The following is a 14,460-nucleotide window of genomic DNA, read 5'->3' as shown; positions in this document are numbered from 1 at the left end:
TACATGTGGGTCACCGATTGGCTGAATTGCTCGAGTGCTTCTACATCTCATTGGCTGGATTTGTTCAACATTTTTCTACATCTGAATCACTGATTGGCTGTTTTATTTTAACGCGGGAGAGGTCTCAGGGAAAACCGCGCTGAGCGCCGCCACAGTCCTCCTCATCATTATCATTATTATTATTATTATTATTATTATTATTTATTTTTTTCCTTTGGTCTCTGGCCGTTAACTTCGGTTTGCTTCGCGCGCATGCAACCGCCTGGAAGATCCGTCCGAGGTTTATTCGGTAAGTGTTGTTTTGCCAATTTTCTCGTCAGCGAATCGTCCAATATCTGTCTCGAAGGCGGTAAATAAATAATTGTGTTTGTTTGATGAGCCTCATGACCGCCCCTCTCCCACTGGACCCTCATGACTGGACTGTTGTACGATCACCAAGACCAACTGAGTACGGCAGCTTTTTACAAGACTGTACTTGTATTGATATATATATATATATATATATACATTTTTTCTTCTCCCTCAGAAATAAGCTCAGAGAGCGAGTGGGTCCCGGTGTATTGATTTCAAGCTACCCCCCCACCCCTTTCAAGTTACCTCCCCCCCCCACCCCTTTCAAGTTACCTCCCCCACCCCTTTCAAGTTCCCTCTCCCCCACCCCTTTCAAGTTACCTCCCCCCACCCCTTTCAAGTTACCTTCCCCCACCCCCTTTCAAGTTACCTCCCCCACCCCCTTTCAAGTTACCTCCCCCCACCCCTTTCAAGTTCCCTCTCCCCCACCCCTTTCAAGTTCCCTCTCCCCCACCCCTTTCAAGTTCCCTCTCCCCCCACCCCTTTCAAGTTACCTCCCCCCACCCCTTTCAAGTTACCTCCCCCCCACCCCTTTCAAGTTACCTCCCCCCACCCCTTTCAAGTTACCTCTCCCCCACCCCTTTCAAGTTACCTCTCCCCCCACCCCTTTCAAGTTACCTCCCCCCCACCCCTTTCAAGTTACCTCTCCCCCCACCCCTTTCAAGTTACCTTCCCCCACGCACCTTTCAAGTTACCTTCCCCCACGCACCTTTCAAGTTACCTTCCCCCACGCACCTTTCAAGTTACCTTCCCCCACACCCCTTTCAAGTTACCTCCCCCCACCCCTTTCAAGTTACCTCCCCCACCCCTTTCAAGTTACCTCTCCCCCCACCCCTTTCAAGTTACCTCTCCCCCCACCCCTTTCAAGTTACCTCCCCCCACCCCTTTCAAGTTACCTCCCCCCCACCCCTTTCAAGTTACCTTCCCCCACGCACCTTTCAAGTTACCTTCCCCCACGCACCTTTCAAGTTACCTTCCCCCACGCACCTTTCAAGTTACCTTCCCCACACACCTTTCAAGTTACCTCCCTCCCACCCCTTTCAAGTTCCCTCTCCCCCACCCCTTTCAAGTTACCTTCCCCCCACCCCTTTCAAGTTACCTTCCCCCCACCCCTTTCAAGTTACCTTCCCCCCACCCCTTTCAAGTTACCTTCCCCCACCCCTTTCAAGTTACCTCCCCCCCCACCCCTTTCAAGTTACCTCTCCCCCACCCCCTTTCAAGTTTCCCCCCCCCCTTTCAAGTGACATCACTGAATGTAATCTGAAATCGATTTCAAGTTACCCCTGCTCACTGATTTAGCTGAAATTAAAAATTCTTATGCCCACAACTCATGATACGTTTACTGAATAGAACACGTAAAACATACAAGATTGAAAGCTCGTCTCAAAGTCTGGAAACATTAAAAAAAAAAGTTAATTGTATTGGTGGTGGTCGGATGGCAGCAAAGCTGCTGGGGTACCTATCATTTCTTGAAGCGCGACTGTGTCGCTGATGCAGTGCCCCTCCACCAGTACACACTGGAACTGGTACTCATTTCGCCGACTAGGAAGGATGACAGGCTGAGTCAACCCCCTGGTGTGTTAATTCAGTGGCCGACGGGGCTTGAACTCAGGACCCACTCTGGACCCTAGGCCGAGGATCCCAAGCCGCCACCCGAACCACTGAGCCAACACCAGGCTGCGCACTCAGCCTGTCATCCTTCTGAGGTCCGCGAAATGAGTACCAGTTCCAGTGTGTGTACTGCTAGAGGGGCACTGCATCAGCGACACAGTCGCGCTTCAAGAAATGATAGCTACCCCGGCAGCTCAGCTGCCATACGACCACCACAACAAAATTGTGAATTAAAAATAATCTGTTTTCGTTGCCTTTCTTGTACCGTACATTGATTTTATTGTGTTGTTTCCAGGATTGTAAATATAGTCTGAGTTTGTTAAAAAGATATACCAGTATGTCTATTTGTATCAACTATATCTAAGAAGGATTTCATAAAAATGTGGCAAAAATTATAACTGTATGAGAAATACTGATTTCAATTAATAACAATATTAAAATAAAATCAAAATTCATTGCAAGCTCTTTAAAGGCTGTCACGTGGTCAATGGTTTTTCCCTAATTAGTTTGCAATATCAATTATTATACAATTTTTTTTGTAAATAAACATACATAAATAAATGTTTTGAGGGGGGTAATCTGAAATCGTAGGGGGTAGGATGAAATCTATTTCAAGCGACCCCCGGGGGTAACTTGAGATCTATTTCAGATTCAAGGTCAGGGACAAGGTCACGTAGGTTTTTAAAATGGCGATTTTTTTTTTATTTTTTTTATTTTTATTTTTTTAAATAACTTATCTCGTCTGCCATTCTACAAGATATTCGGCAACTGTTTATTGATTATGATAGTAAAAAATATTATCTTGTATCGAACCGGACAGATTTTTGAATTTCCTTCCCGTTTGATCGTCACGTGATCTGGAAGATAGCCAAAACCGCCGATGCGATTCGCAAAGAAGGAAGGAAGGAGAAATGAAATATAAATATAAAACACATTTTTAGTCTTTTATATTTACACATTTTCCGCCGAAGGTGCAAAAGTTTCAAAACCCGAAATGTAAACGTCGGCATTTATTTTCAAAATTTAATTTTGTGCGCGTGTTGCCAAAATGCCGAGTCATCTTTCACCAAACTGCGCAGTAGTCCGGTCATGGCGTCTGAGCAGTGGCCAGCGTGGTTCAGATTGACTGTGGTTTCTGTGGCGAAGGTGATTGTTAAGAAGTATGTCGGCGGTATAAATTCGAGTGACTGTATTGGTGATTTAATCACACATCTTGACAACGAATATTCTGGCCGAACGATTGCATCAATCCAGTGCATCAGCAGGGATAATTCGCAGGCTCCACTCGATCGTGCCGATATCTAACATAATCACCGGCGGACATCGGGCTGCGGGCTGCAGGCTGTGGGGCGAGGCCACGGATCCCGGATGAGGGGATAAGTGATAAATTATGCTACATGCTTCGGGCTTTCTGATTAATATATCAATGAGTACATTCCATAATTAATAATTAATGAATCTGGCATACAAAATGTTTTTTCATACCTGACATGTTACTTTGTGCAGTGTCACGAAACTTCTGTGGAATTAATGAATTTTCTCGCTCTAACGATTTTTCAAACCTCAATATCTCTATAAATACTTGACCAATTTTCATTCTGAAAGTTGCATTATAATCAGTGAAGAATAATCTACAGGATTATCATAATCTCCGAGAGCTAAACCTATTTTTTCGTTTTTTTTTCTACAACCGGAAGTGAAATGTCCCCAGAGAGTGGACGGACCGGAAAACCACGTATTGCACTTACTGGTGATTCTGATGTGTTAATCCGGCTACTAAATGAACAATACATATTTATTAATTATGTCATTAGTAGAATTATCCTAGTGTATCTCTGTGAACTATTTCAATCCAAACGGTTAGTTTGGACTGTTTCGCGGTTACCTGAACTGAACATTGAACTTGTGGTATTATAGAAATGAGTCACCCCCACACGGGGGTAATTTTTTTTTATTTTAATATGGACAGTCCGATCTGAGAATAGATTGTCCCTTAAAAAAAAAAAAAATTATTATAATAATAATTTTTTTGGGGGGTGGGGGGGGATTTACTTTTACAGCATCTAAGGCTCATGGAAAAATCTTGGCCAATTAATGTTCCTTATCAGCCTTGTGCACATTGTGGTGTGTGGAGGATAAACCAAGAAACTGGCTCGTGAGGATCTGCAACCCAAGGCATGCACACATGCAAGAAACACTTCAACTTTCCTTCACATAAATACTGGCGATGCCACACTGATATTTCATGTACACACTGATGTGTATTTTTTTTCTCCACACGTGGTGGAGCTTTTAGGAGCAGGTCCTCCTGGATGTTGACCGATGTAATGTGTCCATGGTCTGTCCTTCAAATGCAGAACATTGTGACAAAGCAACACTAGTCATTTTGTACTTTGCCAGGGTCAGAATGTAACTTCTGACCTCAGATTCAGAGCAGATGCCTGTTCTTTTATGCTTTTTGAAGTTTCCTGAAGTTTGAATCCAATTTCTTCATGCAGCTGCCTTCTAACTATGCCTGGAGCACACATAAACATTGGAGAAAGATCGATATGGGGAGAGAAAAAAAACCCCCCAAAACTCCATAATTGGGTACAGCTTACTCGCTGAAGAATCCAGGCTTTTAACTCTCATTAGAGCGCACTTTTTCTCGACCCACAACTTCACTTCTGCAGCAAGGAGTGAACGACCTTCTCACTCTTGCTCTGCTGCCAATCTCTCCTCTCCTCTCCTCTGTTCTTCCCATGTCAACTGTTTTCCACCTGCTTTGAGCTCAATTCTCATGGAAGTTGAGGAAGAGCTGTGGTGACAAGCGAGGAGCTACTAATATAATACTACTAATAAATCAAGCGAGGAACTGCCAGAGCGCATCACGTCAGTTGGTGTTCGAGTCAGCCAGGAGTTGGTGAGTTGAACCTGTGTAATGGTGTTTCAGCCGCTGAAGAGTGTGCCGTGAAGTTCAAGCCAGGGAGACCCACACCTGCCAAAGTACAAGCATAGGCCCAAGTGGTGGGACGGGCTTGTATTTCACTCCATACCAGTGTGCCGAACCGTGCCACGAGGGAATCTCGCACACCCTCTGCCTCCCAATCTGTCTACTTTCATTGTTTTGCGGTGTTCATGCACGAGTATGGTGTTTCTGATTAGTTTAAGGAGGCTTTTGTCAAGGTTAAGGGGTTCCGTCATGTACAGTGCCTTCAGCAAGTATTCACATGTCTTGACGTTTTCACGTTTTGTTGTTACAGCCTGAATTTAAAATGGATTAAATGAAAGTTGTTTTGTTGTTGTTTTTTTTGGTCGCTGATTGAAAACGTAATGTCAAAGTGGAATTTAAAAAAATATATATATTTAACAGACTTTTTTACAAATTAAAAATCTGAAATATCTTGTGTCAAGTATTCAACCCCTTTGCAATTACACTGCAAATTGAGCTCGGGTGCATTCAATTTCCTTTGATCATCATCCTTGGGATGTGTCTCCAACTTGATTGGAGTCCACCTGTGGCCGACTCAATTGATGGGACATAATGTAGAAAGAAACACACCTTTCTATATAAGGTCCCACAGTTGGCAGTGTATGACAAAGTGGAAACCCCACCATGAAGTCCAAGGAACTGTTCATAGGACTCCGAGATAGAATTGTGAGGAGGTATTGACCTGGGGAAGGATATAAAACTATTTCTGGAGTGTTGAAAGTCCTCAAGAGCACAGTAAGCTACATCATTGGGAAATTGAGAGAATATGGAACGACCCAGACACTTCCTCGAGCTGGCCGTCCGACCAAACTGAGCAACTGGGTAAGAAGGACCTTGCTCAGGGAGGTGACTAAGAACACAATGACCACTGACAGAACAACAGAGTTCCTTGGCTGAGATGGGAGAACGGCCAGACTGAAGCCACTCCTGAGAAAAATTCACGTGTAAGACTCAGAGCATGAGGCAAAAGATTCTGTGGTCTGATGAGATGAAAATTTAACTTTGTCCTTTGCTACATCTGGTGGAAATCGAGCATAGTTAATTACCCATCTAACACCATTCCTAATGTGAAGTTTGGTGGTGGTGGCAGCATCATGCAAAGGGTATTCTTTTCAGTGGCAGTGACTGGGAAACTTCAGGATAGAAGGAACAATGAATGGAACCAAATGCAGAAAAATCCTTGAGAGAACCTGCTCCAAAGTGCAAAAGACCTCTGACTGTTGGGAAGATTTACATTCCAACAGGACGAAGACCCCCAAATGGACAGCTAAATCAACACTGATTGGCCTCAAAATAAGAATGTGAAAGTCCTTGAGTGATCCAGCCAAAGCCCAGACTTGAATCCCATTGAGAATCTGTGGAAAGACTTGAAGATTGCTGTTCACTGACACTCCCCATCCAAGTTGACAGAGCTTGAGAAAATCTGCAAGGAAGAATGGGAGATCCCCAAATCCAGATGTACAAAGCTGATACAGACATACCCAAGAAGATTGTAAGCTGAAAGCGCTTCAAACGAGGAGCACTCGGTAAAGCACATACCTCCGCCACGTAATGCCTGATCCACGCGAACATATCTGGCCCAATCCATTTTTGAAATATCATGCCATACAGTACTATGTCGTTTTTGTCCCCGTCTCTCGAGGGTGAAGAATCTGTTTAAAAAATCAAATTATTCTCGTATCCATGATCCAGATTCAGATCTTCAAAATGTAATCAATTCGTCCTTGCGACACATCCAATCTGTCCACTATGTTTCATTCGAATCCATCCACAACTTTATGAGATATCCTGCAAACAGAAACCTCCTCCACCTTCGTTGGCTGAGGTAATAATTTACTCGGAGCAGGGGTTTGTGGTTGTGGGGTGGGCGGTAATTACTTGCGTAAATTGGATATCTCTGTATTTCACTTTTGATCGATTTGTAAAAAATTCCATTTTGCCATCAATGTGGTATTCTGTGTGGGTTGGTGTCAAAAAATTTAAATTTAAGCTATTTTAAATTCGGGCTATAATACAACAAAATGTGAAAAAGTCGAGGGGTTTGAATACTTTTCTGAAGGCACTCTGTAGTCTGCTTTCTTAATTACATTTGCTTATTGTGCTCCTGGTCAGAATTAAACCCCCCCCTCCTATTCTGAGCTCTGTTTAGCACCTCAGGCATAATTAAATTATTGATTGCAGAGGGTGTACCCCACTTTTCACACGTGAACCCAATTTCAAAATAATTGTGCCATGCTGCCGGCCGCGTGTGCATGCGACTTTTCCTCCTCGCTCGGGCATCCTGCGGAGTTCATCTCCCGTGGGTTTTGGGTCACTCATTAAGGAGATCCGGTCCCATTACAATTACGCAGTTCAGGTATCCCTTGCTTCACGAAGGTTTCACAGAGCGAAGGTTCACTATAACGAATGGTTTCATTTCAGGCAATTCATTGCTTAATGAAGGTCTTCATTCGCTATAACGAAGGAGCCATCACAGTGTCATGGTGATTGTGCAATGTGACTTTGTGAGAGACAATGATGAATACGATGTTTTTCCACCGATTTAACTTTTCAGAATGAAAGGGTTAAAAATAACAATCTCCTTCACCACCTTCTGCACTGCCTTCTGTGCAGAAACTTGGACTCAAGATTGTTTTTGTCAGTGTTGCAGCTTGATTAACTTTTTATTATTATGTCAATGTCTATTATTAGGTAAATAATAATATAATGTCACTTGCAACTAAAACCATTTTTTTATACCAAGCGTATGGCTTTCTTTTTACACCAAAACATTATGGTTGGGAAACAAAGTGTAATTGTCCCATAAGAAATAATGGAAAACTAGCTCCCACATAACAAGGGTTTATAAAGGTACTTGACCCCTTCGTTAAGTGGGGGATACCTGTTTCTTCTTTTGTCTTTCACATGTTCCTGAACCATTTGGCAAAAAAAAAAGATGAAGCTGTTCAAGGTTTGTTGTAATCTCTTGAAGTGGGTATCAGAAGGTGGAACGACGTTTGCCCAATGCCCAAAGTATACTTTGTATAAGAGTGTACAAGTTGCAGAAGGATCTGCTCAATATTGGCTATAGTCATGACTTCTGTTTGATCTGAGATTGACCTTTATTCTTATTAGTCATCATCTCTACTTGTCTGTTTCAAAGCTCTTTGAAGAATAATTTATATTTTTGGGGTTTTCTTTATTTTAACTTATTGGTGTTATATTATCTCTCTTGTACTCGTGCAGCTGAGCAAGTATCGCCAATAATGGAGGACAAAGTCAGCGGTAAAGAGAGAGGTCCTCATCGACCGCCCACAGGGAGGCAGAATTCGGACGATGTGGAAAACCTTCCCAGTGTTTCCCAGGTAGGTTCTGCATCCTCGTGGGAACCACGGTAGTTTTCATTATTTGTCTTGTCTCATGATACGGTTGGTACTCTTTATAAGTTGTATTTCCACAAATGAAACGGGTTGCTTAACCTCGAGCAGTCCTGTTGAACGGGAAGTAAATGATGTAAGAGCTGCTTGTGCTGTGTTAATTTGAACAGCTGAGTGTGGTGTCAAATTGAGTTGTATTGTAAAAATGATTGCAAGTGTTCAAGTTAATTGTGTTGTACATCCGGTCGTTATCCATGGTTTAACTACCACTCCCCATTCAGACTTTTGCTAAGTAACCTTCCTTCGCATTGATCATCGGCGGAGTGAGAAACGACCACCGATGAGTTTGCTTCTAAACACAGCTGTGAGAAGTTGAGGAATGCGAGAGGTTTGGTGTACTAACTTTTATAATCTTAAACTAAACACAGGGGAGGAGATTGTTTGACTTTCATTAAAACGAGAAAGGTGCTTGTTTGTTGTAATTAATGGATCTGGTGTTTTACGATGCGTTGCCCCACATTGCCAAACAGTTTGTGGTTTGTCTTTGGTGACCATGAACTGTTCGGTCTGGTAGCTTATCCAAAATGCATAAACAATACGTTGAGCTATCAAAATGCAAACCTTGACGTCTCACCGTGGTAGTTTGGTTTGCCTTCTCTTACAACGCTATTGTGTGTTCACCTTTATTACTGCTATTATTGAATCTTTTAATTTTATTGACATGCTCGATCAGTCGTGGCATAGCTTCTACATTTAAGAATCGCTGAGATGCATTGCAATGCCATTCTTAGATGTGCCAGCAGTTTTGAGAATAGACAAAACTCACTGCAAGAGGATTCAAATGTGGGATCCCAGATTCATGTGGTAGAGTTAACTGGTCAGGGTCGAAGCCCTTTACTTATTCTCGTGAAAAGGCCAACAGACAGGAAGTACTGTCTTCTTATTCTTGCGTTTGGCAGCTTTGCTGTCGGGTGGCTTTCATTTCGTTGGGGCGTGACTTTGCCGCTGATGCAGTGCCCCTCTACCAGTACACACACTGGAACTGGTACTCATTTTGCTGACCTCGGAAGGATGACAGGCTGAGTTAACCCCACCTGGTGTTAATTCAGTGGAAAACAGGGCTCAAACTCAGGATCCTAAGATCCCAAGCCAGCCACCCTAACCACAAAGCCAACACCAGGCTAAGGAAGTACTGTGAACTGATGGAATGATTATGTGAGAACAGTGAGGTGCTCAGGCAAGTGAGGGTTTGAAATCTTAAACTGTATCTAAAAAAAAGCCAAGTTGTATCCACTTGGGAGATATGCTTAACTGTTTCAAATACAAAGTGCAAATCTTTTGGGTTTTTAATCTTTATTTTGTGTATCTGCAGTCAAAGGCCAGACGCATTGTTTTCAGGCTGTACGTCCATCCGTTATTGGTTGGTTTTTATTTATTTTGTTACAATAACTTGTGAACCATTCAAGAAACCTCAACAATATGTGGCACGTATGGACTGTAATACAAAGATTAACTGATTCAATTTTGGGTTCAAAAGGTCTATGATTTGACCTTTGATGATCTTTGTTGCCAGGATGGCATGGAGGTATGCACACTTGCCTCTCAGCTGTTTAGCCTGGTTTGAATCCAGACCCAGCTATAAACTGTCATCCCGGTGTTTCACAGGCAGGGTGATTCGTCCACATGTCCCTCGGATTGACGTTAAACTGGCGTCTCGTCTGCCGGCTTCAGTTGGTGGACATTAAGGATCCCGTGGTGTACTTTGTGAAGAGTCGTCAAGTTTTCACTGTCACCATGAACAAATGGCAAATTCCTGTCCTGACCTACAGGGAGTGCTGTATCAGCGGCACCACCATGTTCACAGCAATAATGCAAACCGGCAGCCACAGGCTGCACATGAAATGAATGAGTAAATGATCTTTGTTGCCACTAATTTGTGAACCACAGAGGATTTTAAGCCAAACTTGGAACAGCAATTGGCTGTAATACAAAGATGACCTCGTTGCATTTTCAGTTCGAAAATTCAAAGAGCAAGTGCCTTTTATAAATCATTTTGTAGACCATAAGTTAGACATGAAAGTTGTCTTTCTTCTACTTGTTTCCTTTTCTCTCTTGTACTCTTTCAAGTATAAATGACCGTTTTTACAGCCGTTTTTACCTGCTGTGCAGGGGTTTGGCTTTTTTCTTGAGGCAATGTTTTATGGCCGGATGCCCTTCCTGACGCCAACCCTGGTCGCCTCTTACGACACACAGGGATATGGTACACCTATTCTAACCGGGGCATACACCGGGACCAGTACACTGGTACTCACTTCGCCGACCTCGGAAGGATTACAGGCTGAGTCAACCCCCTGGTGTTAATTCAGCAGCCAACGGGGCTTGAACTCAGGACCCTGGGATCCCAAGCCACCACCCTAACCACTAAGCCAACACCAGGCTTGTACTCTTTCAAGTGACCTTCAATTAAGATCACATGTAACAAGGGCAGAGGCATATCTATTTTCTATTTATGTTCTATTTTCTAGTTGTTGCTACCTTCTGGATCAACATGTAATGGCTGCTTTTGAGATTGCTGGCCAATTGTAAGGTTGAACGCATGCAAATTGTGGTGTCCTTGCTTAACTATCATTTAGTTGTTGAACAAATAAAATTGTCTGTATTGTGTGTGTGTAATGTAAAAATCAAATTGCTTATATTGCTTCACTTTGCTACTCCAGGATCCATTGTTTATCACCCTAGGGTGTATTGTTTACTTGATTTGTATTTGACTCTACTTCTTTTTCCATTGTCCATAATCGCTTAATTTTCTAATTCTTTCCTTCCGAATCCTTGCTCTTACCAGGGCGCTGTGCCAGCCCGTCGTCAAGCACTTAGAACAATCCAAAATTCCGCACAGCAGGGAACGCTTGTTGGACGACCTGTCCAGGTATATGCACAACTAACTGCTATTATGGCACTGGTCCCTCAATTTTGTTGACTGACAGGTACTAAGGTGACATTTTGACATTTTAAAAGCAGGTACGGATTGATGCACATCATGCGATTATACTTCTATGCTCACTTGCATTGTGGTGGTGCTGCTTCTTCAGTTTTTGGTTTGGTGTTTCTTTTGGGTTATCTTTGAGGTTTTTAATATATATTTTTTTTCATTAAAAAAAATTTCTCTTCTCTATTTCCCCTTAGAAAGGAAAGAGAAAGCTTGAAAGACATGAGTGGTTGGGAGACTCAAAGGTGCAGAAAACAGCGAGCCAATTGGGTTCACGTGCGAGCGAGGCTCAACAACTTATGGTGCATGGTGAGCTTTCCTGGGCTGTCCCATTGCAGAGTTTTGTGGAGCTGTCAAGGTGTGCTGTTGGGATCTCTAAAACCATTTGCTATCTTTCCAGAGCCAGCATCTGTGTCATACTGGGCACAGCTTGCTGAGCAGAGGCGGAAGGCCTTGGAGGAGACTCTGCTGGAGAACGAGCGGGTGTGTGTCTTACACTTGGATTGATTGGTTTTTTTTTGAGTGACCTCTTCCAAGGGGAAAGCTGGCCTGTCTTGCGAGTCGTGGTATGTTGCTTAAAGAATGTTATTTGTGTTCTCGTGCATGACACTGCAGCTGAATGCTGATTTGGCCCTTAAAGAAACTGAGCTGATAAGACTGCAGACAGAGAATGAAGAGCTGGCGGAGCTTGCAGCCCAGGCTTCATATCTGGCTGGTGTTGTGGAGGTGAGCTTTGTTTGGATTTCACCTTGGTCTCAAAGGCCTCGAATTGTTGTTGCATTTTCAGTTGTTTCCTGGGTAATAGCATTAAGGCCAAAGTTCATCGCAAAAATGTTTGACATTTGCTTTGAGCATATTGATGCACTGTGTTGGGATTACATTGTTTCATGATTCTCCTCAACTAATTGTCAAAGGGGGCTCTATATTTAATTTATGGATGAGATGAAGATTTGGATTATTGGGGAGGGGGTGGGGCTTCAACATTTTGCCATGTTTTTTTTTTTTTGTTACCTCTGCCACCGCAGGTGAAGGAGGTTGTTTTCACCCCTTTCTGTCTGTGCGCACGATATCTCACAAAGTTTTGGACGTATTCGGACAATTTTGTGGACAGGTTGGGTGCGTGACAAGGACAAACTGATTAAATTTTGATGAAGATCCGGATACGACAATTATTTAATTTTTTAAGTGATTCTTCACCATTGAGAGATGGGGTTAAAAACGGTATCGTACTGTGTGGCATGATATTTCAAAAATGTAATGGGCCCGATATGTTCTCGTGGATCAGGCATTACGTGGCGAAGGTTTGCGCTCCACCGAGCGCCCTTCTCGTTTGTTTTTGTAATGGATGGAAATTTGTGTATCTGATACCCCAGTGATTCAATAGAATTAGCTTTCAAGTTGAATTTTTGTGGCTTTTTTTCCCCCTTTTTCAATCTCCATAGAAACTGACTGAAGATGCTTCACCCACAGAGTAGAAGGAAGGAACACCCAGCAATGGTGGTTTGACCGATTAAAGACTAAGAGTGAAATCGTTGACCATTTTGATTTCATTTGAAATTTTTATGGTTTTTAGCATGTTGCATTGTTTGACTTTGTTGCCAACAAATTGTTATTCTGTTTGGTTACCCTCATCTCCCACTCGTTGTTTTTTGAAGTTTGTGCTTACAGTGCAGTCTATCTAAGGACACTGTCACGACTTTCACACTACTGGTTATATACATAAATGTATATATTATTTGTGCACCAGTTTATTCTTTTTGTTCTATATTGGTGCCTTTATTTTTCTTTTAAAATTACTTAACCCTTCACTTGACTTTATGTAGAGATTTTATTTATGGTTATCTTATTTGGCTGTTTTTTTTTTCAGTCAGTTAATTTATTTTATTTTTATTCCCCCCCCCCCCCTAATAAATTGAGTTGCACAAGACCTGTTGATCTTGGTTGCAGAAAGTTTCATATCCATTTGAAACTAATCTTTCATATGCAGCACGTGGTTTGTGGGTAGGATCATTTGCTGGGGGTGTTGTTTTGAGTGTAATATTGATTATGGGAAGGGAGAAATTATCAAATACTTCTTCAAACTGAGGAGGTTTTTTAAATTTATTTTAACACTCTAGGCTTGTGGAGAAGCTATAACAACTGACCTGGAGGAAACATAATGGAAAGAGAGGGGAGCATAACAATAGCAAGGTGGAGGAATAGACTGAGGAATCGGATCAAGAGGGCACGGGGTGAACTCTCAATCACAGAAGTGGAAGGGAAGGGAAGACTGGGTTTCGAGGCAGCGGTGGAGATGCTTGAGATGTGTCTGGAAAGACTGCCCTGATCTCATGTCTGAAATTGAGAGCCTCAATCCATTGCTTGGTGGGCAGAAGCAGCATGTCCAAGGTAGAATAACTGTGTGAATCCAAACTGATGGTCTGAGCAGGCCATTTGGCAAAAAAAATTTCCGGAGGCGTTGTTTTTTGGGTTGTACGTCTGCTCGTCCATGCTAATGTTCTCTGTTTTCTCTGCAACCGCTTATCCGATTGACACAATTTTCACCATCGGTGCGACTACTCATGTAGAATGTTTTAATGATTATTATGATGCCGTAGGTCATGCATTGTGGTTGCCATGTTGGAAAAAAGGAAAAACTTTGGATTTCTGTATCTCATATCAAACTGCTCCAGACAAAAATTTGAAACTTGCCACATGTCAAGTACAGTACTCCCCATGGGAAATAAGTGATTGTCATAAGGGGCTACGTTAGCTGCTTGATTGCAGTCAACATATAATTGCATACGTTGACCGCTTTATCCGATCAGTTTCCAAGGGTCATCTCGGGCTAAATTTTATGGGGGTGGGAGGTCGAATGGTCTCTTTCTGTGTTGAAGTTCCTTGGAAGGAAAGTCATCAATTACATACAGGATTGTGAACTTTGGGGTCTTCCATTTATGACATCTGCGTTTGAAAAGCTGAACATTCGCTTTTGAAATGATGGGAGAAAGGGCATGAATAATGTTGATGTCAAATTTTCTTTCGCAACCAGCATACAGTATTTTGCCCTCCTTTTAGACAAATCCAACCTCCGCTACCCTGTTTCACCATCATTTCATGGCGGGCGGTATAAATAGCTCAGAAATTTGGCTCCGAGTGAAACCAAGAGTGCAATATAATAAACCTTATTAAAGTCCATGAAATAA

The 14,460-nt window shown here is 42.6% G+C and overlaps 1 protein-coding gene across 1 annotated transcript; it reads left to right on the top strand.

Annotated features, from left to right (window-relative positions):
- The first annotated feature begins 102 nt into the window (after positions 1 to 102).
- Positions 103 to 13,202, top strand: LOC147017340 (geminin-like). Its single transcript, XM_085846919.1, has 7 exons — positions 103 to 289; positions 8,159 to 8,277; positions 11,132 to 11,215; positions 11,473 to 11,584; positions 11,676 to 11,758; positions 11,891 to 12,001; positions 12,718 to 13,202. The coding sequence occupies exons 1-7, from the start codon at positions 253 to 255 to the stop codon at positions 12,748 to 12,750; spliced, it is 579 nt and encodes a 192-aa protein (XP_085703045.1). The 5' UTR covers positions 103 to 252; the 3' UTR covers positions 12,751 to 13,202.
- Positions 13,203 to 14,460: the final 1,258 nt, after the last annotated feature.

This window comes from Eptatretus burgeri, chromosome 11 (genome assembly GCF_056783735.1).
Source record: "Eptatretus burgeri isolate ZD-2024b chromosome 11, Ebu_testis_v1, whole genome shotgun sequence".
Lineage (NCBI taxonomy): Eukaryota > Metazoa > Chordata > Myxini > Myxiniformes > Myxinidae > Eptatretus > Eptatretus burgeri.
The sequence above is the reverse complement of the archived record's forward strand: the minus strand, read 5'-3'. Positions and strand labels throughout refer to the sequence as shown.

Excerpts from the sequence above, each read along its gene's own strand:
- LOC147017340 (XM_085846919.1), top strand. The coding sequence starts at position 253 with ATGCAACCGCCTGGAAGATCCGTCCGAGGTTTATTCG. Across the intron at positions 11,216-11,472 it reads TTGTTGGACGACCTGTCCAG|AAAGGAAAGAGAAAGCTTGA; the intron begins GTATATGCACAA and ends ATTTCCCCTTAG. Across the intron at positions 11,759-11,890 it reads CTCTGCTGGAGAACGAGCGG|CTGAATGCTGATTTGGCCCT; the intron begins GTGTGTGTCTTA and ends ATGACACTGCAG.